The 23,938-nt window shown below is 47.0% G+C and overlaps 1 protein-coding gene across 19 annotated transcripts in view; it reads left to right on the top strand.

Annotated features, from left to right (window-relative positions):
- Positions 1–2,768: 2,768 nt before the first annotated feature.
- LOC148839172 (calcium/calmodulin-dependent protein kinase type II subunit beta) overlaps positions 2,769–23,938 on the top strand; it is a 79,550-nt gene continuing 58,380 nt past the window's right edge. For 15 of the 19 annotated variants that reach the window (XM_088905015.1, XM_088904979.1, XM_088904952.1 and 12 more), the window contains exons 1-5: positions 2,769–3,044; positions 10,042–10,136; positions 19,282–19,341; positions 19,688–19,742; positions 20,926–20,991. In XM_088905015.1, coding sequence (XP_088761141.1) covers positions 2,983–3,044; positions 10,042–10,136; positions 19,282–19,341; positions 19,688–19,742; positions 20,926–20,991 — 338 coding nt within the window. In that variant the 5' untranslated portion in view covers positions 2,769–2,982. The remainder of the gene's footprint in view (positions 3,045–10,041; positions 10,137–19,281; positions 19,342–19,687; positions 19,743–20,925; positions 20,992–23,938) is intronic. The other 4 variants (XM_088904944.1, XM_088904895.1, XM_088904926.1 and 1 more) reach the window with 1 other exon arrangement.

Genomic DNA, 23,938 nt, shown 5'->3' with positions numbered 1-23,938 from the left:
TCTCAGCCAGTAGGCTTTCCATCCCTTTGGTAAATTTTAGTGAATTTTATAATTAGTTGGGAAGAAGAGTGGAGAAAAATAGGATTACGTCTACGTGAAAAATGTGCTCATATTAATATTAACGTGGAGCAGGTTGTTAGCGTTTGGATCGCAACACGGATGCAGTCGTGACACAATGACGCCACCAGAGGTCGCTATTGGCAACGACTTTGCTTAGAACCCTTATTCACCCCCTTTCTTTTAATTTCAAATGATTATTTTTTTAAACACCTGCTTTCCTAATTTGGAATTGTGCCTCTACTGTTTGAATGACACGAGTCTATAACAAAAATGTTATCTTATTTTTTATTGTGTGTGTATTGTATGATGTGCACTGAGTATCATATTAGAGGTGGTCTGTAACTTCTGTACCAGGAACGGTACATACCCTGGTTTAAATTTACAGTCTGAGGCTGAAGACTTGTTAATCTTGAACACAGAAAGCTAGAAAGGTGCCTTCTTCAGAATCGGTAGTGAAGCAGGAATCGGAGAACGTTGTATGGAGTATATGATGACCTGTATTTAGTTCACTTCAGTTTTTTTGTCATATGCACAAGCACAATGAATTTATTATTTGCGTGTACACTCCAATACAAAGACATTAAGGAAACACCAAACAGAAACACAGAACAGCAGCAACAACAACAAAGTTAAATAACATGTCTTAAATACAAGTCAGCACAAGCCGTGTACAAGAAGACATCAGTGCGAGTGAGATGGAGGCATTTTTTTCTTTCAAATTGACAGTAGGAGATTCCTTTTTACAGTAAGAGTTGTTGGAGCCTGGAATGAGCAGAAAAAAAAAGTACTAGCTATCACGCTGTTCATGCAAGCCACGACAGTCGATGGAAGTTGATCCATCACTGCTTCTCAAGAAGAAGAAGCTGGATGACATCCTCGGACCCTTCGTCCACAAGCAGTCAATCGATCCTCCTCTCGTTTGGAACCTTTCTTGAGTGCTCTCCCTTTCTCCCCCTTTTATTGTTGTTACTCGTGCTCCCATCCCCTCTTTCTCCCTCTCCTTTCCTCTCCCTCCACCCTCTCTTTTCTGGCTCTCTTCGCTTGCTGATGAGGCTGCCTGCCGGCTTTGTAATTAGACTCAGGTTGGGCCTAAGCTGTGGGAGGTGTGGGAGGTGGACATTGGTTAGGGGGCTTTAAATCAGGTTGGTGTCTTAGGAATACAAGAATGGTTACAAATGTGTTTTTGTAGGGCTTTTTTGTGGTCAGACCCTAGAAAGTGGAATACTGAGAAACTCCCCCCTCCTCCAGTCCAAACTTCACCGCAGCCCAGTTTTCCCACTAGAAATCTACAGGAGGGCCGTATGATGGGAGAAGTGGTTATTATTGCTGCCTCACAATCCTGGGTCATTTCTGGACCGGGGGTGCTGTCTGTGTGGAGTTTGGATGTTCTCCCCATGTTCGCCTGGGTTTCCTCCCACAATCCAAAGGCCTACTGGTAGGTAAAATGGCTTCTGGAAATTCTTGGAAAACTGACCCCGTTGTGTGTGTGTGTGTGTGTGTGTGTGTACCCTGCGAAGGACTGGCGTCCCATCCAGGGTGTACCCTGCCTTGCGCCTGTTGCTGGTCAGGATAATCTTCAGCTCCCCCTTGACACTGATTTGGAGGAAATGGTTAGAGAACGGATGGATGGATTCTACAGGAGCAATATGCATCAGACCCTGCATATTGCATCAGACTGATAGGATCAGCGGTGGATGTGCCGATGTCAGATCCGTTTTGTGACTGGTCTTTCTCATGTCGGCAGAGACATTATTTTCGCGTTGCAGGGTTCTGCAGACACTTTTTTTATTCCTTGTCATATGAGTAGGCCCCTGCCAAGCCTGTACGGATTCCCATTCTCTTAATCGGATTGAGTAGAAAATATATATTTTTTAAAAACTATGTTTGTCTTCATTTATATATACATAAAACAGAAAAAATAACCAATCTTTCGCGTTTAGATCAGATAACACTCTTGGCTTTGTTATTAACCTTTTGGCAGTCGTGAACTTAGCTCTGCGCTCTTAAGCGGGGGCCAGTCTTCTCATTCCCCAATAAACATTAATAAGAGCGCGGGGATGTCTGAGACCCCCGGGCGAGAGCTTCTCTCTGGAGAATAATCGTCCCTCGACTCGGGCTCGTAAATCTCCATGACAGAAAGAAGACGGAAACGTTTTAAATTGCCGATTAAAAAAAAAAGGTTAGGGCTGAGGAGTCCTGTGTGTGTGAGAGTGTGCTACAGGGATTTCCTTAGTTCGTTTTTCGGACTAAGACATACAACCCCGAAGATATCTTTAAAGACACGTCAGAGTGATATTTTAAAAAAAATGTTTAGACTTTTGTCTTCTTCACACAACGGTCACCTCCCGTGGTGACCTTCTCCAACTTTACAGAAATGTTAGAAAACGAATCTTGCAGGAGAATAATATTGGTACAAATGGAACGATGTTTGATCTTAAGGAAAAGCGATTCGATTGTTTTAGGAAATATCAATATCATGCTATATATCAGACGTATGTATTTCGATTTTGATGTACGCATATAAATAAATAGGCTTATTTGTCTAAGTCTTTAGAACAAGAATGGGATTCCTTAAAAATTAGGCCCCGAAATGAAATATTTTGTTCAGTACAGCGTGCTGCAAATTCCTGCCCACGCACGCAGTTGCACGGAGCTCCCGACAGGGGGAGATAGCGAGGCGTTTTGGAGTAAATACGGCTTTGACAGCAGCAGAGCGCATAGCAATTGAGCAGAGGGAGAGGAGAGAGGAGAGCGGTAGAGGCAGCCAGCGCTAGCAAACCTCTCCTTAAGTGGGCTACAACGGATCCCACAGCCGCAAAACCAGAGGAGGCGCACAGATATAAACATTAAAAAAAAGTTATTAATCCTTAAAGTAGAAGACAGCGTTAACGAAACAGAACAAACCCGCGGCAAGACGGAGACATGGCTACGACAACCTGTACACGATTTACGGACGAATACCAGCTATATGAAGAGCTCGGAAAGTAAGCTTTTTGTAACCCTCTGTCACATTATTATCATTGCCGTCGGTTTTATTGCTGTTGTTGTTCTTGTGACGCTTAGTATTATCCGTACGTGACTCGTGGATAATGTGTGTGTGTGTGTGTGCGCGTTTGTGTCGGGGGGCAGCGTACGGCTCCAGCCAGCTGTAGCCGTAACCGTTCTCAAAATAAACCTGCACACACACACACGCACGCACACAAGCGCCTGCTTTTCCAGAAAACAAACCCACCGTGCCGAGCAGGCTTCCCAAAAAGAGGTCGTGAAGCGACGCCTTTGTCCCCCCGCATTTGCTGTATCCGCCCCCCACCCCCCTCGGACCGCTGCACCAGAGTGGACGGCACCTAGTGACATTTTGAGCTGTCAAATAAGCTCCGCGGCTGTTTGGTGTCTGTAAAATGTGTCTGTTAGCATGCCTGCGCCCTGACGTTAGAGGTGTATTTTTTAACTCCTTTCCCTCGCTACCCCTCCTCCTCCTCCTCTGCCGTTTGCATCGCGGGGTTTGCCCGAATACTTCAATAATCTCGGCGCTCCTCACGCCTGTTAAATATTCATCGCGCAATAAAGAAAGGCAAATGCACAACGCAGCTTTGATTTACCGCGGTGGGCTCGTTTAATGTCATGAAGAGCCGGGCTGGTGATGTGGATATAGTTAGGAGCTAGCGTCATGCTACGCTACATTAGAAATGGGGGGGAGAGATTACTGCTATAGCTACATTGTACCGTAAGAGGGGAGAAGAGGAGGAGGCGGCGGACGGACAAAACGGCTCGTTTTAAAAGGTTTTATTTTTTGACGATGACGGAGTGGAGGCAGCGGGGTCGACCCTCCCGAGCACGTATCTTCCCCTCCTCACCCGACGAGCAAATGAATAATTCAAGCCAACATGCCTGACGTATTTCACGGCTAAACACTCCAGCAGCGCGGGGGCTGCGTTATTATTATTTTTTTTTCTCTCTCCAAAATCCCTGTCGCCGAATTCTGCGGGGAATGTAGCGTCTCCTCGGAGAAGTAGTGCTTAAATTCCCGTTTAACTAAGAGCGCGAGTGGGCGAGTGACGATGGACTGTCGTGGCTTGCATGAACAGCGTGATAGCTAGTACTTTTTTTTTTCTGCTGCACCGAAGGGGCTCGGATATAAACATAAGCCGCAAACACCACCACGCAGTCGGGCTCCCCTCCTCCCCCTTTTTCAACTTAGTGCTGTAGCAGCCGCAAGGTTTTCAGCAATTGAAAAAAAAATTAAGCGGTAACAGAGTATCTCTGGATATTACGCCAAGCCCACTAGAACTCTTGATTTCCTGATGAACTCTCCTTTCGCTTTGTCTGTCTTTTTTTTACTACTGTACTACTGCACATTTCTTTACCGCCAAGATCCTCCTCTTTTTAACGCGTTGTCATGTTTTCATAATTAATTACGCGCGTACGTAAAAAATGACTCCCCCCCCCCCCCATACCAATCGTTAGTGCCAGACTTTCATGTTTGTTAAAAAAAAACGTTTCTGAACGGTTACCAGGTGATATGAGGTTATAGACCCATGACAAAACTTGAGGGCGTTAGTTTTGAGAAATGAGCTGTACGAAGGAGCTGCGTGCGTTTTCTTCTTTTATCAAACCCAAAAGTGTTCCTGGACATTAAAATGAGAAATTTACCTTCCAATTAAAGCTTGTTGTTTTTTTTTTTTTAAATTACTCTCATTGCAGTTATTGACATTGACTGAATAAGGAGAGATAGGGGGTTTGTAAGGATATTGCACCAAGAGCGGTTTGCGTTTGCACAAACTATGCACAATCTGTGTAAAGCACGCTTTTATATTTAGAAATTCCGAGTCTGAACCTCGAGGTCGTTGTAAAGGAAAGGGACAGTATTGATTTGAATCTCGTCCTGTTTTATTTTGAAGTTCATTTTTTTGCCTCCCAGCAGGCCCGGGAAAATATTTGGGCTAAACGTGCTCTCTTCCTTGGCCTGGGACAGGGATTCTGCATCTCCTGGCATTCGCCGGGCTGTGGATGGGCGCTTTTAGCTCCTACATAGTTATTGGCCACCTTTTATTATTATGAATGTACCCTTTATTAAGTATTGCTGTTTTTGCTTTGCTGCAGTTAAAAACTATTGGGTTATATTGTGATGCCCTGACAAACGACCCGTTTCACTCAATAAAACAGAGCCTCTTCATCTCACGGCTTTCGTGTCTGTAATTGTTTTTTCCCCCCTTATTTTTCACAACATTCCCCTTCTGTATGAAAAGATATGATAACACAAGTGTTTTAGGGGAGGCGTCTTCTCGCCAGAAGCCCCTGGCGGATTCCGGCTCGGCGCGGTGTTGGCTGTTGCGAGCGGTGACTTCCTTTAACCCAGCGCCGAGACGCAACAGGCTGAGCGCAACCGTGAGCCGACCTGCATCGGGTGTCTTTGGAAATTCTGAATGACTCCGTCTTCCTGTCCTATGGAAAACACACGTTGTATATCGTTGTATACGCAGCACCTAACACCGGGCTGGAAAAACTGTGCTCAGCGCACTTGCATTTGAATTGTTCACACGTGGTTTCAGCCGTAATGTGCGACAGTCTGATTTTTTTTTTCCTGAGCGTCACAGGCAGCGATGCATTCATAATTGAGGGCGATATAGCCAACCACGCGGGTTCGAACTATGGAAAAAAAAAAATCTTTCAAAGTCTGCGAGAGAAAAAGTGAAAATCCTGCTTATATAGATATTAATTCATTCTGTGGTTCTCATATTTATTTTAATGGAATTCCCGCTATTCCTGTTGTCTGGCGCTGTGTGCTAAGGTGCCAGTCGCCTTAATTTAATTCAAAGCATGTCCTAATGTTCATCCAGACTTCTATAAGATTCTGCGTGTGATTAAGCATTATTATTGGTTCCTATAATTATTTTGTGTGTTGCACAAGCAGTTAGTCTTAGATCTCCTGAGCGATGTGTGCGATATGGATTGTCAAAGCGTCGGCTCAGGAGATTTCTCTTTTATGTCTGCAGATCTGTGTTAGAATTTGTGTGTCGCTGTTTGTGTGGGTGTTGGGGCGCAGTCAACTTGTGTGTGGCTTTGCCTCTTTGCAGCTGTAGCTGTCAGGTACGATCTTATGTATTTTTCGATTCAGATCTAATTTTCCTTGTGAATCTCATGCAGCCATTAATCGACATAATTGAATAACTTTGGATGCGGGGTCCGTTGCCCGAGCTCAGGGTTTTTGTGTATGCAGACCTTCCAGTCTGCTCTTTCTCCCACAGCAGCTCGAAGTATTTCAGCAATGTCCGGGACAGACGGGTGTCTGGGGCGGACGTGTGTGGTTCTCTCCCAGTCCTTCCTTGACAGTCAAAGTGCTGTACATCACTTTAATATCTCTTCAGAGGCAGACGCGGTGAGCTAATGAAAAGCACTTCGTTAACGCATTGATTGCATATAACTGCAGACAGAGCTGGGCAGCAGAGTATGCTCCTTCTGTAACTTATATCTCTCTGTCTCAAAAGCAACCTACAGTATAAAACATCTGCATTTCTGAGCCTGCATGTTTCCTGTAGCATTTGCTGTCCCGACACTACACTCATTATTACTTGAGGTTTAACTGCTTACAGCAGGACAGAAGATTGAGAAATCCTGTCACCCCAGAGGCTGAGGAGCAAAAGGTGGAGCCACTATTCTTCACAATCGCCTGTGCTAAGCACTTTAATCCAGTTCAGGTATTTAAGGGCTGTAGGTTCTCTTGCTTAGTACATTATTTTGAATACGTTTGCGGACCGAAACTTAATGTAGAAATAGTTTCAGCTTCTCTGCTTTACAGTGCGATTTCTGCAGGCGCCTGTAGCTCTTTCAACCTGACCCTGACCTCAGTGTTACAGTATGTCATAGGAGTCATGATTTCCATTTCTCAGTTTGCCCAGGGTCAGAGGAGGAGGCCTGATGCTAATTTGTGCTCTTTCTGACACATACTTCTTGGGAAATCGTAATTTAATTCAAAGAGTCAGGAATGGAAAAAAAGTAAGGCTTTGCACAGAATAATTAAGCTGCAAGAAAACTGACTCCAAGCTATGAAGACGGGAGAGAGCTTCAAAATACACAAAGAATTGAATCCAATGCACTAAAAATAAAACCTGAAACCACTGCCCTTTGAATCTGTTAGAAATAAGAAGAAAAATCAATGCACAAGTTTTTTCATCTAACATGCAAAATTGATTATCCATTTCATAGAAACAAAGATTTTTTTAAAAATTCACTTTGTTTATTAAAGTGTGGCATAAAGCCTTCTGTAAAAGACGTGTTGAATGACGAGCGGTGTTTCAGAGGTAAAGCTCGACTGAACTGCCTGCAGGTGGCTTGTCTGAGGGAGGTCGATGGCCAGGACACTAGCCTGACGTACAGAGCTCGCCCCTGGATGGGATCATCCGCTGCTGTCTCGCCTCTCTCTGTTTTTTGTCAGTGATCTGACTTATTTTTCCAGCGTCTGTCTTCATGAGTCGTGAGGTCCACACTAGCGCTGCTCCTCTAGTGGTGGAGTTGGACTGGCTGTGAATGTACCCAGCTCTGCTGTCCGTGCCGGTCGGACCCCCAGGGGCGGCGATTCCGAGTGCTTGGGACGGAGAGAGCAGGCTGGGGCACGGGCTTGCTAAGGCCAGCTATGACCCCCCCTCTGTCCTGCACTCGTGGCTCGCATTACACATTACACAATCAGCTGATGTAGCATAGTGTGACACTGGGGACCGTCTTAGCAGACAAACTGTATATTGTATTACAAAAACAAGGCAAGCTAAAGTGAGCATCTTGCATGCAGTAGTCCAGGAACACAATATTGGATGACATGTCATAAAGCCTTATGGCGCTGATGAAGCAAATTGGTCAGTGAACAAGATTGGAGGAAGCTGCCATGTAGCTCTTGATAACATTGAACCCGATTTTACTTGTCTGACCAGGAAGGTTAACTGATACAGTGCTGTACTGTAGTGAAGGTCTTGGTTTTCTTCACCTTTTCTTCATCTGAGAAACGGCGGTTTTTAAACTAGTATCCAAATGCAAGGGTTGCTTTGCTTTATTTTTTAACTGTATCTCGTCTCATTATTTGCAGCTCTCCTGTCTTTTGTGTGATTTTCATTTGCTGTTTCCACTCTGATTGTAGCGGGACATTTTCTTTTTCCAACAGCTTGGTTTGCAAACATTTTAAAATGTGGTTAGCCAGACTTCTGCTGGGAAAACTACCGTGTTGCACAGAGACCTATAATTCCACACCAAGCCTGTTAGAACTTTGATTACCCCTCTTTTCTTGCACTGTAGGTCTTCAGCAGTCCACCATGCTATAGCACTGTGTCCCAATCCTTTGGGTAGTTTTAATACCTAGTGCTCACTGACGTCCCTTCTTGAAGACTATAAGCCAAATACCAAGGATATTGCTGGTCTGGAATTAGTCCGAAGAAGAGCAAGCAGACACACTCCAGGGTTTAAGGCAGTGGTTCCCAGTTCTGGTCCTGCAGACCACCACTCCTGTCGGTTGATGTTTCCAAGGGTTGTCAGTTCCATCATTGAATCTGTAAATTGATTTCTACACCAGGATTCATCTGAATTGTGTGGCTGTTTTCAGATTTAAAATCTGCTGGAGATAGCCTTTTAACTATTGCATTTCCTACTTAAAATCAAACGCCAAACTCCCAAGTTGGAAGAAAGGTGTTGCAGTCAAGCAGCGTATTCATTCAGTGAATTGAGTTAAGTTCCTGTAGGTAATGAAGCTCAGCTGGGATGAAAACCAGCAGGTGTGGAGCAGGGCCCCTCCTACCCGGACAGGCTGAAGGACCCGAGCCTTTGTAGTCTTGCAGAGAAGACGATCAAGAGATTCAAGTATTCCCAATCCTCAAAGACACTGACTTCTCAGTGGACCTCTTCGGTATCAGCAGTGAATGTCAAACCAATGGACACCAGTGGAAAGGATATGGAAGTGCATTTAAAACTGAGAACAGGAGGAACTTCTTTATGCCAGGGTCCGTGGGAGTCATGCCATGTTGCTGAATTGGCTTTCAATGGTGAAACACTGGCATGAGATCCTTGGCTGAATTTGTTTCTAATTACCCGTCAGGCTGAGTGGCCTCCGCTGTTTGTACCCTTTCTTAAGTTCTTATGATTATTTCTGGGTATGGATCAGCTGACATGTTAGTTGTGAATGTTCACCTTAGACTTTAAATTTGACTCTGTTCTATTCGAGCAGTATTACCAGGAGTCTCTTACTATGAGGTAACGCAATTTAAATGGAATAAATAATTAACAGTGGAAATGTGTCCAACAAAGGGCTTCAGGGCTGCTAAAACAGACTTTTTTTCTCTAGCATGATGCTGTGATTTTGTTTCCTGAAATAAATCCCTTTTGTATTTTTCATTAGCTGATTTTGGTGGAATAGTTCATTAGCATTGCATGTTACGTTTTCAGTCAATAAATATCCATCCATTGTGTAACCCACTTTATCCAATACAGGGTTGCAGGGGGAGCTGGAGTGTAACTGGAGTGCAATGGGGCTCAAGGCAGGATACACCCTGGATGGGACGCCAGTCCATCACAGAGCATATACAGACACAAACACACTCACACCAGGCCTTATCTCCCAGAAGCCATTTAACGCACTTGTATGTCTGTTGGCCGTGGGAGGGAACTGGGGCACCTGATGGCAACGCACAAGAACATTCCAAGCAGGCGAGAACATGGGGACGACATACAAGCTCTATGCAGCTGACACCCTAAGAATTGAACACAGGGCCCCAGTGCTGCAAGACAGCAATGCTAACCACTGCTCCACCATGCCACCTGTTGATGAATATGTTAGGAGTGTATGATAAAGGAACTCGAAATGCTGTCACTTTTGTGACATGTAGTTAAGTTCACTACTTCTCTGTGGTTAAGAAACACGAATGCAGGATTTGCTGTGATTTATTAGGTTGCGAACGTTAAGACTGAAAGGACTAAATGGTGTATTTTTCTGTCTTTATTTCCCAGGGGGGCTTTTTCGGTGGTGCGCCGATGTGTCAAGCTGTGCACAGGCCAAGAGTACGCAGCCAAAATCATCAACACCAAAAAACTTTCTGCAAGAGGTAGGCAACACCACAGGCCCACGGCCAGCAGCCAGAAAGCCGACTCGGGGTAATAGGATGACCTTTCTGGAGCATGAAGAGAGCCGTTTCATTCTGATCCATGTGTACTTTTGTTACTTGATGAAAGACTCTTTAACAGGCACGTGTATCAGAGAATTGTGATTCTGTGGAGGGGACTGCAGAGAATGATGCTGACATGTTTCTCTCTGTTTTGCTTCTGTCAGTCCAGAGGTTAATATTCCCTGCTTGCAGTGTAGTACTGTATTTCCACTGGTGTGTCAGTCACAGTGAAGGAATAGCTGAATTTCTGCCTTTTAGCTTTTTTCATTGTTCGGTGTGTTGAATTATCCATTCTTTTAATATATGCATGAAAAAAACTGATTGCATTCTGTCCAGAATTTCATAGGTCTGGCTTTGGTGAGGGTGGGTGTATGATTTAGAACATTGCTTTAAAGGTGCAAGAAATTGCATGAAAGGCTTTCACTATGCTCCATGGGTCTGAATTCATAGTCAAACGCAAGAAGACCCAGCTCTAGCCATGTTTGTGCTTTGGCCAAGTTGAACATGGAATGTCACTCTGTTTGCAACCGGTGACGGTGTGTGTGTCTGGGTGCAAGCCTCCAGCTTCTAAATGCAGACCAGGAACTTGGCAACAGCAGGAAAGAGCATCTGTGAATCTGCGTGCCACAAGCATGGGACTGATCATGTGACTGAGACAAGGCGCTGCTGAGAGGATATCGTACAGAGGCTTCATTGCGCTTTGTGCGCAGTGCTCAAGTCATGAGGAAGCAGGGTTTTTTTTATCGAGTGGCTCAAAAGTTTTTCGGTATGCTTCGGTAAACCGCTATTTTTAGCTTCAATCTGGGACTACGTCATCCTTAAACTTACAGACACCATGCTGAGCTTGGCTTTTATTTTGTTCTTTTTATAAAATGCGACTTGAGTTCAAAGGATAAATAGGATGGGGATGTTTGATTGCATCACCAGTTTTGCTGAACACTTGAGCTGAATTTAGGGTAAATTGCTGTATGTTGAGAAAACAGAAGAGAGCTCTCTGGAGATCACACACAAGGCGCCAGAGAGGCCTTAGATGGTGGCCTGATTCAGTCATGGTAGTTACATCTGAGAATTGCTGACCTAGAATGCACACATTTTGGGTTTTTTTTAGGAAATGTGCAAAATATTTCATTTTGGAGTCTTTGATGCAATAGGTGAGCTTGACTTAGTATTTCTTAGTACAGTACACCTGACGATGAAGCTTGATGTTAAGGATATTTGTAAATAAAAAAAAAACGTTTCCTCTCATATTCGTACTCTAGCAAAATCTATGGATTTAATTTTTAATCCTGAAGTGTTTTGAAAATGTTCTCACTGGTATAGTTATTTTTAGAGTTTTTAATAGATTTTTTTACGTGCTGACATATTTTTAGGTATTATGCAAGCAGCAGCGAAAAAAAACTGAGTTTGGAGAGTGTTCTTACATTTGAAAAGATAATGACAGTGTGTGAAACGGTTCCTCACTGCAGCCCGGAAGTTAAGCAGTTAATCGCAACCGCATCGAGTGGAAACTGGAGCAAAGTGTTAGGGGGCGGGAGCAGACATGGGGATGGGCGTGGTTTCTCTCAGTACAGCGAGCCAATGATATATACGATCTGCGAAAAAGAGGCGTTTCAGTAGGCGGGCCTCTAGGTGGGAATCCCTAGTAGCCAATGAGCACACGGAGGAAGCCTTTGGCAAACGACAGTGATTGGTCAGCGCGCATGCTCTGCAGTACCTGCAATGCAGTAGCAATGTGACCTGGATTTACCCGCACCGCTAGCGGTACCTCAAATGTACAGTACCTTGTCAGTAGTGGCACAGAAAGAGAGAGCCGTATAACGTTTTACTGCGGCTTTAAAACTACATCCGAACTAGAAGGCAGATGGATTTTTATACGCCTTTTATTCTGGTATGTAGATAATTCACGGATTCGATGAGTAACCAAACCTACTCATCTAAGTAACTCGTAAGTAGCCAAAAAGTTTGTTTCGGTGCCGCCCTTTGAGTAAAGAAAATTAAAACGTTTTTAATTGCTAGCTCTCTATTAGTCAGTAGGATAAATTCGAATTTGAAGTGAACAATTGTTGTACCCCCCAATAGATCAGGTAATAGATCATCTGTCTCACCGAAAGGATCTCCTGATCAAAACAAATCAAGCCGTTAACTCCAGCCACGGCAGTTAGGGTCTGATGACCTGAACACACCCGCAGAACATGCTGAACTGTTCTCATTAAGAAGCGGATTGCGTTAATGAAAGTGCTCAGAACTCGCCCCGCATGCACCCTGCCCGAACACCCTTTCTTTTCCGTGTTTACCCCTCCTGAGACCTGAACCCACGCTTTTCCAGCTGTATGGCAGAGCCATGCGGCTCCACGCTGTGAAAACGTTTGGAACCTGTGCAGCTCAGATCCCCTTCCCCCGTCTTGATCAGCTCACACTTTTTCTAAGGGAGTCTGCTGATGTGAAAACCCAGGCATTTTCTGTCAGTGCACCCTCGCTGTAGTCAGTATGGGTGCAGGATCCAGTCCCTGCCTGTGAAAACTCTCCCAGCTTTGTGTCTGTGTCCATTAGGCTGCCGAACTCGAATAACATCTTAATAGATGACTTATGTTCTGTTCTTCCCCAAAGGAAAAAAAGGAGATGCTTAGATTTATGGACATGTCTCCTCACCTCCTTCATCCTTCTCCATCAGTTCTTCTCCAAAAGTCTTCTCCTTTTTCACCAGCTCCCTTATAATCAACTCACCTCTTTTATAACAGTGTTGGGAAATGTTAAAAATATATATTGAACACACACACACCGTTGACCTTTCTGTTTCACGTGTGAGAGATGTTTTTAATGTACCCAGCAACACCAGTAAAGTTCCTTTGTGGAGAAAAATAAAGTTCGTACCGTAAACAGCCAAGCCGATTGCTTCTGCTTGGATGCCTTTTCAAGAAGATTTCCCCGATGCTTCAGGGTGCACATGCTTCAGTGAGGTCTGGCTTCCGAAGGGGGTTCCAAGTGCTGCATGCCACTCATTTACTTCCCCTGCAATGATGCCTTTGAGTCTGAAGCAGTGTTTTTATTGTCAAAGCCAAATCTGGGAGTGGAAAAAGCAGGTTGGCGCCGTTAATGACGGGGCACGCCACTCGTACCTGCTGCAGAAGATGGAACAGCTCAGAACAGCCATGGCTGGCAGCCTGTAAGGGTTAACACTGTGCTGCTGCAGAGGAAGAGCCTGTGTTGTTCCGCCCTCCCTGTCTTAAGGGATGTTTGCATTCGGCTGGCACTGTCACATGGCTTTCAGCTGAGCGCAGCCTGGGGGGTGGGGATCAAGTAGCCCCAAAAGCAGCCCCCTCCCGGTCTCCTTCTCCTCCTTCGGGATTGGCGCAGGGAGAGGGGGTGGGGTGGGGGGAACGGAGGAGACAGCGGAGGAACGGCGGAGGCGTGAGGATGGCAGAGATGGAGCTCCCAGATTTACAGACTCAGTAAAGACTGCGCACAGGCAAAGTCTGCCTGCTATGAGTGCAGTCCGCACAATCGTGTGCTCCCTCCCTGTTATTTTGCCTCTTTGTAGATATGTGCTAAAAGATCATTTTTAGGTTTTTGTTTTTAAAGTTTTGGAGCAAAGGGCAAATGAGATACGCCGCCTCCAGGCATCCTAGAATATTTATGTTTGTGAACACAGAGGATGTCCAATTTGATGTAGTTTTTAGTCTGCAGATTTGCATTTTTGCATGTATGACTGGGTTATGAATTTCAAATCCCAAGCTTTTGCATTGTAATTCGAGAGACTTTATTGTAATGTAACAGGTATCCTTCAAACTACATTAGGACACTTTAACTATGCAAGATACTTTAAAAATTCACTCATTGTTTTATGGTGCATGAGGACGAAATCTTAAATAGGTGATCCTCAGTCTAGGTCATGAAGAGCTACAGCACTGCTGGTGTTACAGGGGAAACTCACACTTTGAACACCCCAGTGACTAAAAACTAATTAAGTAACCAAATAATTGATTCAATTAAGACATCAAGAGCTCAGGTAGACTAAAAACCAGAAGGCTCTACTCCTCTAGAGACTTGAGAGTGGAGGATAATGGCTGCAGTTGTATAGAGTGCAGGTTAAATGGTTATGCAACACAGAGATGCAACTAAAAGGTCTTCTTTATACCAGCTGTATGCCACCTTGTGTTTTCTTTTATTCTTAGTCTGTGGCATCTGAATAAAACTGATCAGTGCAATGAACTTTACCCCACCAGTCAGTAATACTACCTGCAAGTACGATAATTGGGGTTTGCATTGGTTACAGGCAAGAGGCACAGATCAGCTGGGGCCCCAGTGCCCAGATGAGCTGAGGCCCCACAGGGCCCCAGTGCCCAGGTGAGCTGCAGCCCAGCGGGGCCCCTATGCCCATATGAGCAGCAGCCCAGCGGGGCCCCAGGTGCCCAGGATAGCTGAGGCCCTGCGGGTCCCTGTGCCCAGGTGAGCTGAGGCCCTGTGGGTCCCTGTGCCCAGTTGAGCTGAGGCCCTGTGGTTCCCTGTGCCCAGGTGAGCTGAGGCCCTGTGGTTCCCTGTGCCCAGGTGAGCTGAGGCCCTGCAGGGTCCCTGTGCCCAGGTGAGCTGAGGCCCTGTGGTTCCCTGTGCCCAGGTGAGCTGAGGCCCTGTGGTTCCCTGTGCCCAGGTGAGCTGAGGCCCTGCAGGGCCCCTGTGCCCAGGTGAGCTGAGGCCCTGTGGTTCCCTGTGCCCAGGTGAGCTGAGGCCCTGCAGGGCCCCTGTGCCCAGGTGAGCTGAGGCCCTGTGGTTCCCTGTGCCCAGGTGAGCTGAGGCCCTGCAGGGCCCCTGTGCCCAGGTGAGCTGAGGCCCTGTGGTTCCCTGTGCCCAGGTGAGCTGAGGCCCTGCAGGGCCCCTGTGCCCAGGTGAGCTGAGGCCCTGTGGTTCCCTGTGCCCAGGTGAGCTGAGGCCCTGCGGGTCCCTGTGCCCAGGTGAGCTGAGGCCCTGCGGGTCCCTGTGCCCAGGTGAGCTGAGGCCCTGCAGGGCCCCTGTGCCCAGGTGAGCTGAGGCCCTGCGGGCCCCTGTGCCCAGGTGAGCTGAGGCCCTGTGGTTCCCTGTGCCTAGGTGAGCTGAGGCCCTGCAGGGCCCCTGTGCCCAGGTGAGCTGAGGCCCTGCGGGCCCCTGTGCCCAGGTGAGCTGAGGCCCTGTGGTTCCCTGTGCCTAGGTGAGCTGAGGGCCTGCGGGCCCCTGTGCCCAGGTGAGCTGAGGCCCTGCGGGGCCCCTGTGCCCAGGTGAGCTGAGGGCCTGCGGGTCCCTGTGCCCAGGTGAGTGGCAGTGGGCTGTGGGAGGGAGAGGGTTACACCGATGGCAAGGATGAGAGAGAACAGCGTGGGCTGAGGAGAAGACAGGAGCATTTCATTTCTTTGATTGTGAGAGTCATCCCTTTTTTCGCTCTCTTCTTTCTGCAAATGCAGATGAGTCATGAGAAGATGCTAGCAGCACTCATATTGTTTCACAGCAGCAGAACAGTAAATAAGCAGCATCTGGGCACAGAATTGTCATTTTGTAGATTTTCTTACTCAGTGAGCACATCGTTTGCACTGTGTGCTCCCTGAAGGCTTTTTTTCTGTCTTTTTTATTGGCGTTCTGTACAGTGTTGTAATAGAGAAGGCTAGTACAGTACATCTTGATTTTATAGGAGAAAAGTAATTAGTACACAGATCTCCATATGATGTGCGTCTTGTCACTTGTCTTATGTCAGCAATTTGTTTTCTGCACCTGATGTTAACATCAGTACTGATTTCAGAACAACATGTAATGGTTACACTAGGTGCGCAGAAATGTACTGGATACAGTTTGGGATGGTCTGCGTTGACAGGCCAGTGCTCGACATAATGTCAAATACACATCATGGAAGTGTTTTAGACCCTACCACAATACCGTCTGATTGTTCAAATCTTTTATTGAGCTAAATGAGTCAAATAAGGACAAATTTGCAGTAAGCATGTAGAAAATACCAATTTACAGCAGGACATTAGGTGGTGAAATCTGAGTAAAGCGGCCTGTTCAAGAGTAGACAGCTGTGTCCCAACCAGGATTTGAACCCATGACCTTCAGCTCCAGAGTCCAAAGCCCCTAAACACTTCCTAATGAACCTTCATGTGTTCATTCTGGCAGGTTAGAATCCAAGTAAATAAGCAGGGTGCCATCAGAATCTGGCACATCCTGAACCCCAATTCTGAGCCCTGAAATAACAACATTGAAATTCTTGATATGTTATTTTGAGCTCTGTAGTTTAATAATAGTTTTTCAGGGCAGTTTTCAGTCATTTTATATTTGTACAAATGGGAAGAGAGCAGATCTACATGGATCAGTGTGTACCAGTGCTGATGGAAGGATACAGATAGAAGCCATTACGGGGCCTGGTTGCAGTCAGAGGCTGTGTATTATATGCGTGCTACAAGTGTCATGTACTGGTGTCAGCTACCCTAGTGTTTGAATATGATTTTTTTTTTCTGATGCCGTTTCTGATGCTTAGGGTTTTTTGCAAGGATCTGAGCTGTGTGCATATGTTTTAGTGTTCATGGTTATACATTTGATTCATTTGTAGACCAAAAAGCAGGTGCCCGCGTGTCTGCTCGAGTATGTACTGAGCCTGCAATTTCAGTGTGTGGCTCCTGCTCTGGGTGCGTCTGCATTCTAGTCATGTCGGTCTGCAGATTGGTTTGTAGCTCTGTTTGTCTTCCTCCTGCTCTTTAATTATTGACTAGCCCCGTCTCCCCCTTAGCCCGCTCCGGCTGACAGCTGCACTGCACACTGCTCCAGTGTATGTGAAGCAAGTGCACCCTGACTCCTGCGCTCCACCGGGTCTGTGTCAGTGCTGCCCCCTCCTTTATCAATAGACTTTCACACAATTAGTACCTTTCTTCCTGCAAATGCTACCACCTACAAAAACATGCTCACAAGGCACCTGCATTGTCTGAAGGGTCATAAATGTGTTATTCACAGGCCATGTTTTATGAAGAGTAGTGTTGATATTTGAATAAAGAGGTGGATTCACAGGAGTTTTCCTTGCCCTTGGGAAAGATTCACTCATCCTCTCTGTATGCTGTTAGAACGCGTGTCTTGATGTTTGTCAGTACAGTGACAAAGAGCGTGTTGCTCGGTGGAAGTTTGCTTTTCGGGGATTTCGTTCTGTGCGTTTGGTTCAATAATGATTCAAAGTGAACTGAATTGCCCAGCTTTGTGACCAGACCCCTGTTCCAGTGAAATTCCAGGGCTGGAGCATGACCTGATGGCGGTGTAGGAGTTCCACATGAATGAACGGACAGGGAGCTGCCTGGCTGCTAGGCTGTGTTCTTCTTGGCATGTGAGCAGATGTCAGTGAGCGAGAGCATGTTTGTCATCGAAATGCACTGGTAGAAGTTTTTGATGGAATACCTGAATTTATCAGAGGGATAATCCAGAGACAGGAATAGCAGAGTGAAGGCAGGGCAGAAGCGTTGGAACAGAAGAAAAATCAGAAAGTGGGGGTTACGGTGGATGGGCTGAAGGCTGGAGAGCCTGAAAGTGGTCTTGTGTAGAATCTGAGGGCTGAAGGAGCAGTGTGAGCCCTCGTCCTGAGCAGACCGAGAGCAGTAGGACAGGGCGAGAGGACACTGCCCGTTAGCTGCCTCGTCACCCTGCAGGATCTCGCACAGAACTCGCTTCCCGAGAGGCAGGTGACCGTGCGGGGCACCAGTGCCACCCGCGGTACCCATCTGTCAGCGAAGGCCGCAGTGTGCTCCCCTGACCGCCTCGTCCATTCCTGTCACGTCACGGGCAGTTGACCAGCGCAGCTCGGGGCCCCCAGTGTGCTGTGATCGCCGAGAGAGAGTGTGTGTGTGTGTGTGTGTGTGAGGAAGAGAGGTGGGGAAAAGGGAGAGGCGGGGGCGGGGTCACACGGAAAATAAATGCAGGTGGAGACGGAACAAGATACCAAGAAAGATGAGCAAGGGGGAGGGGGAGTGGAAAGGGGAAGAGAGACTGCACAGTAACGCTGCAAGTCAAGTGTAAAATGAAAGCTGATTGTACTCTAATGAGGACAGACTAAGTAGGTCGATTTATTGCAAATGTATATTGATTTATTACCTATCGTATATACCGCTTCGAAACCTAATTTGCCTGTTGAAAGAACTACATCCTGAAACCTCTGCGCCATGCAGCAGTGAAATTGACGACTGCAGATCTACAGAAGACTCCCCTGGGGAGTGCTCTCATCTACAGCAACCGTAGACGCCAGAAGGCGCTATATCGGCTCACCGTGTCTGTAATGGCTGGAATGGTCTGCTCTGCTCTCATGGACACCTACTTGTTTGGGTGGGCCGGCTGACTTTCTAAACCCCCTGATGTCTGAGTGTCTGTTTCATTACGGTTGCCATTGGTCCTTTCTTATCGTTGCAGCGATCAGCATGTTGACCACGTGCATCTTTGTTTCAGTCTGCTTCGTTCTTTGTAGCTACTCCATGGCTGCAGTGCTGTCAGTATTTCTTCTGCGAGTCTCCCCCTCCCTCAGTTCCTGCACATGGCTGTAGCCTTGCAACTTCACCGCCAGTGTATTCAGTGGAATTGAGGTCTGTGGAGTGCTGCCATCTGTAAGCGCTGCCTAGTTAATGCCTCACTCCAGTGCTGATTAAATCTGTAGATCTGGCTGTAAGAGTGTATTTTCACTAGTGCCCTTCTTTCTCTCTCTGCCGCACTCTGTCTTTTATCATGTAAGTCTGCGCCTTTTTCCATAAAATCGGATCCGCCTCTGGTTTTCAGTTTACGCTTTAAAAAATTTTTTGCAATAGACAATAGTCCCGACACTATGGACAGAGGTGACCTGGTTTCCCTTAGAGGTCTCCCATATCGCTACTGACCAGGCCCGGCCTTGCTGAGCTTCCGGCATCTGACCAGAGGAGGCGCCAAAGCTGTAGCGCAGACACCACCCATCACAGCTGTCTCTCGTTGTCCCGCTGACTGGCTCCTTCTCTTGCTCGGCCTCTTTCCCGGCTGGCACTACCTGCCCCGTCTCTCTCTCCGTCTCTGACTCCGATTCCCCCCTCTTCCTGACGTCACCTGACGCGTCTCTGTCTTTCTCTCTCCCCAGACCACCAGAAGCTGGAGCGCGAGGCTCGTATCTGCCGCCTGCTCAAGCACTCCAACATCGGTGAGGGTCTGCGTGCACGTGTTTCTGTTCTGCAAAGCTTTCTGGGAATTGAGTGTGGTTCTGTCCTCCGGAGTCTGTGAGCATGTGTCACCGTTAGGCGTGTTGCGCGTGTGTTTGTTTCTGCCTATTTGTGTGGTCAGTCGGTGTGGAGTAGAGGAGTTTGCTGCCTTATGCACGTGTGCGTTGGTATTCTTCTTCATGCCATTCTCTCAGGACACAGACAACACAGTACAGCAGACAATGCCACACAGCATAGACCGTTCACTACAAAACGAAAACGTGGTTTTCGTTTGGTGTCTGTGAATCTGTTTGAAGACCTGTAATTCAATGTCCTCCTCTTTTGCAGTTCGTCTCCATGACAGTATATCGGAAGAAGGCTTCCACTACCTCCTCTTTGACCTGTGAGTGTCGTCCATCCTTCCCTCTTCCCTTCCCTCTCCCCTTTTATTTCTCTGCCTCCCTCCTTTCCTCTGCGGCTGGTGTCTGTCCCTCCTCCTCTGTCCGGCACTGCTGCCTTTTATCCTTCGCTGTCGCGCGCGCACACACGCTCCCTCTCCACCTCTCTGTTCCCTCTCCATAAATGTCACGTCTCATCCATCCATCGTCCCGTCGGCCCACTCCTTCTCCCTCTCTCGCGCCGCGTTCCTGAGCGCGGACTCGTTTCCATGGCAACAGCCCTGGGCTGCCCAGCAGATGGGATTCCTCCGATAGGGGCTTCCCTCAGTGTGCCGAGATCCTGTTGAAAGGATTCCCTCAGACGGCAGCGAAAAGGAAGGCTGGCAGAGAAGCGCGTAGCACAAGAGAACGGAACCTGACCGAGACAGAAGGACAACAAGCAAGTCTGTCAGTAATCGCTGTGAAACAGGGATCTTCTTCTTACCCCGATAATTTCGCTTTCTTATGTCCCTGCACGTAGGTGCCAATTAAGAGTCCGACAAGGCAGTTGTTCAACTAGATAATTACAGAATGAGATGACATTCCTACTATTTGTACCTTCAGTATCCGAGCTCTTAACATGAAGATTAGCATAGTGCATAAAGCTGTGTGCAATTTGAATACTCCTGTGTCACTAACTGCTGCATCATAATGGAGAGCCCTGTGAGCAAGATCACTCGTTCTCTGCTTTTAAGTAAAGGAGAACACACAAAGCTACCTTGCATTTTTCAAATTTAGCTACTCCAATCCTGTTTAACAGTTTGTTTGGTACTGCAGAGAGGACATGAGCAGATGTATCAGCAGTAACACCTCAAGCTCCCAAGTGCCCAGCAAGTCAAGCACAGTATATCCAGATCAACTGACCCCCAGCTCCAGGGGCATCAGCCCACCCTGTGTCTCTGCCAGGACAACCCAGCTATTAGCTAGCCAATGGTGTTGCTCAGATTCCAGCTTTCTTGGCCACGGGACCTGACTGGCACGCCAGCCACACGTCGGCCCTGCTGAACCACATGGAAGTGCTTGTCTGTGCAAATGGATGTCGATTACTGCTTGTCCATTGTCCACAGAACACGGCTGTCCTGGTCCTTGGTTTAGCGTACTGCTCACCACCCGGTCTGCCAGCTGTTATAGTGTCTCTGTGTGTTACAGGGTGACTGGAGGAGAGCTGTTTGAAGACATTGTTGCCAGAGAATACTACAGTGAGGCTGATGCCAGGTAAGTTCATCCCTTGCTTTCTGTTTCCCTCCTTCCTCCCCTCCCTTCTCTTTTCCTCTCTATCTCTGCCTTAGCTTCTCTGTGCCTCTTCTGGCCTCCCTGACCCCCTCTCTCACATGCACACAAACTGGAGGAATCTTGCACCTCCATCGTGAGCTGCAGAAGCAATGTTCTGCTCACAGCAAAGCTTGCTTTGTGTTCCCGTAATTCCATATGTCAAGGTGCCTAATCAGTAGTTTGCACAATAAATAATTAGCCAGCAGGTAGTTTTACGCACAATTAACAACAATTAATATTGCCTGATGTGTCTATGTGGAAGAAAGAAAAACATTTTGGAAACTAGAATTAAGCAGTTCATTGTGTTTTAAGGGTCACATATCACACTTGTTTTTTGAACTTGCATGTCATCAAAGAGGATTTTTAATCTAGAACTAGAGATTTCAGAGCCAGGTCCAGACACCATCCTGCCTCTCTCTATCTCTCTGTCCCTTTCTGGTAGCCTTTTTCTTGCTGTCTGCTCTGATCTCCGAGCTGTCCACCTATCAAATACTCTCTCTTCCTCTCAGCTTGTTGAACTCTCTCTCTCGCGCACCACTCGTGGATGCCAGAACAGTGATCTAGCTGAGTCACGTTAAGTCGTGTTCAACTGCAGACAGGTTCAGACTGCACTGACCACAATACCACACTTTCTGCTGTCACTTAACACCCACGTCAGGATGCCGATGGGCACTTTCCTTACAGCTGTAGAGAGCGACAAGGCTGAAGTACTGGGGGTGGAACAGGGACCCGAGCTTTCTTTTGCATTAGGAGAGTTCTTCTCATGATCCATTCCAGTTTTGCTAACTGGGTGGGTTTTCCTTCCTGACCTGATGAGCAAATTTTGTGGGCCCGACGTGTTTCTGTTCTGCAAAGCTTTGTGCTGAAGTGCAGCTGTAAGGCCTTTCCAGCCAGATGAGTGTTCAGTGGGCTGTTTCAGTGACGGGAGGCTGCAGTGCGCCCGTGGGTGTGCAGTGGGTGTACTGCGCTTTTCAGAGCAGTGAGAGAAGCAGGTGTGTATGGCTTAGGCTGCCTGTGTGGGCCTGTGTGTCTGTAACATGCTGTAACCCCTCTGCTTGGACTGGGGGTGAGAGGCTGTGGGACCATTCTCCCATTAGCCATGTCCCAGTGGGTCAGTTAACGAACCTTGTTCATTTCTCACTATCCAGGCCACCGGTGATCCCCCTTTCCCTAGGAGACAGGGAGAAAATAGGGCTTTAATTAGTGAAGATAATTAGAGCCTGGGTCTGCCTCTCATGCACTTATTAATTCTGACTTAACTCTTTTGAGGCTTCAGGGGGTTTTGGAATTGTGGTTGTGTGGTAGGGAAGTATTCTGTACCCAGTGCTGCTTTTGTGTTTTACAGGACTGTAGATCACCCTGAGCATGTGTGTGAGTGTGTGTGCAAAAACACATTTGTTACTGATGCAGGAAAATTGTCTTCTTTCTTTGCCATTCTCAGCTTTGCCCACCATGAGGGGTGAATCATCCCCGTAACTAGACATAGAAAGGCATTTTAATCAGATTTAATCGAATTTAATTATGCTGCTTGTCTGGGTCAGTGCATGTAGTTCCTGACTCCTTGAAGGCATCTGATACCATGGGGCAGCAGCTCCCTTCCTCCACCCCCTCTCCAGTAACCTTAACAATGCCAGTTCCTGGATCGTCAACACTCCCCCCAGGCAGAGCTATGTGAGCCTAGCATACAATTCATTGCTGCTGCAGCCAAGTCTGTTCACAAGCTCTTGGTCCTTCTGGGGCTTGTGTGCTGCTCAGAGTTCAAAGAAGGATCTGACACAAAGACAGTTTTTCTGCAGGGCCAAAAAAGGATCGGATACAGTTTGTCTGCAGGGCTTGTACAGCCTGCAGAGCCAGGGTGTGTGCTCATTGGATGGTGGTGAGCGTGTGTGTGCGTCTTCCCACAAGGAGGAGAAATGTTAAGAAGCATATGGTGACTGACTGTACTGCAGTATTAAAAAAGTAATGAAAACTATATTGGTACAGTTTATAATATGTCCATTTTAGCTGAGAGACATTGTCAGGCTACGTTTCCTTATACAGTATACGTTGTCCCTTGTCAAAGGCTTTGTGTGTGCGTGTGTCATGCTGGGCGTGTCGTACTGGGGTGTTAGGATGTATGTTTGCTGATCTTGGGTGCACCCCCTCTCGCCCCAGTCCGTCTCCTGCCCACTCCACAGACACTGAGTGGGTGGGTGTCCCCGCGAGCTGGCTTTCTGCTGCAGCCATTAGTCACATCCTCGAAAGAAAGGGACTTGCTTGTGGTTTTTTCCGATTAACCCTTTATTAGAATGGCAAACACGGGTGCAAAAGTGTCCTGTCAAAAAGCTTCTCTGGATGTTTTCTTATTATTCCCTTTTACAAATAATTTTCATTTACATTTCAAATTAAATTTCCCACGCAGTGGGGGGCGGAGGTTTCTACCTACGGCACTTACTCAGTGGGTGTTGGGTGTGCTCATCTTTCATTGATTACCGATTAGAAAATACAAAGACACATGAAAGACATTTTTAGTGGCAAGTGCACACAGTTCCAAGCAAAGCTCTTCTTCTGTTCTGGCTCTTTTTTGCTGCCTCCTCTCTCTCTCGTTTCCTCCAATTGCTCTGTCGTCTCTCCGTGTCCCTTTTTTATCTCTTGCTCTGCCACCCACTCCTCTGTCTTTTCTCTCCTCCTCTGTCTTGCTCTCTCTCTGTCTCTTTCCCCTCTCCTCTCTCTCTGTGTTGTGTGCCGGGCTGGTCTGTGCTGCAGTGTTGTGGTTAGCCTTGTCTCAGAGTCTCATCCTGTTTAAACTGTTTTGTCTCCTCACTCCTCCTCCTCACCGAATTCACTCCTCTCCTCACCCCTCCTTCCCTTGACTGTGCTGCCCTGTTCTCTTCCTCTGTCCTGTTACACT

Source organism: Atractosteus spatula, chromosome 2, assembly GCF_055471065.1.
Source record: "Atractosteus spatula isolate fAtrSpa1 chromosome 2, fAtrSpa1.hap1, whole genome shotgun sequence".
Lineage (NCBI taxonomy): Eukaryota > Metazoa > Chordata > Actinopteri > Semionotiformes > Lepisosteidae > Atractosteus > Atractosteus spatula.
This window is presented reverse-complemented; position numbering and strand designations above follow the sequence as displayed.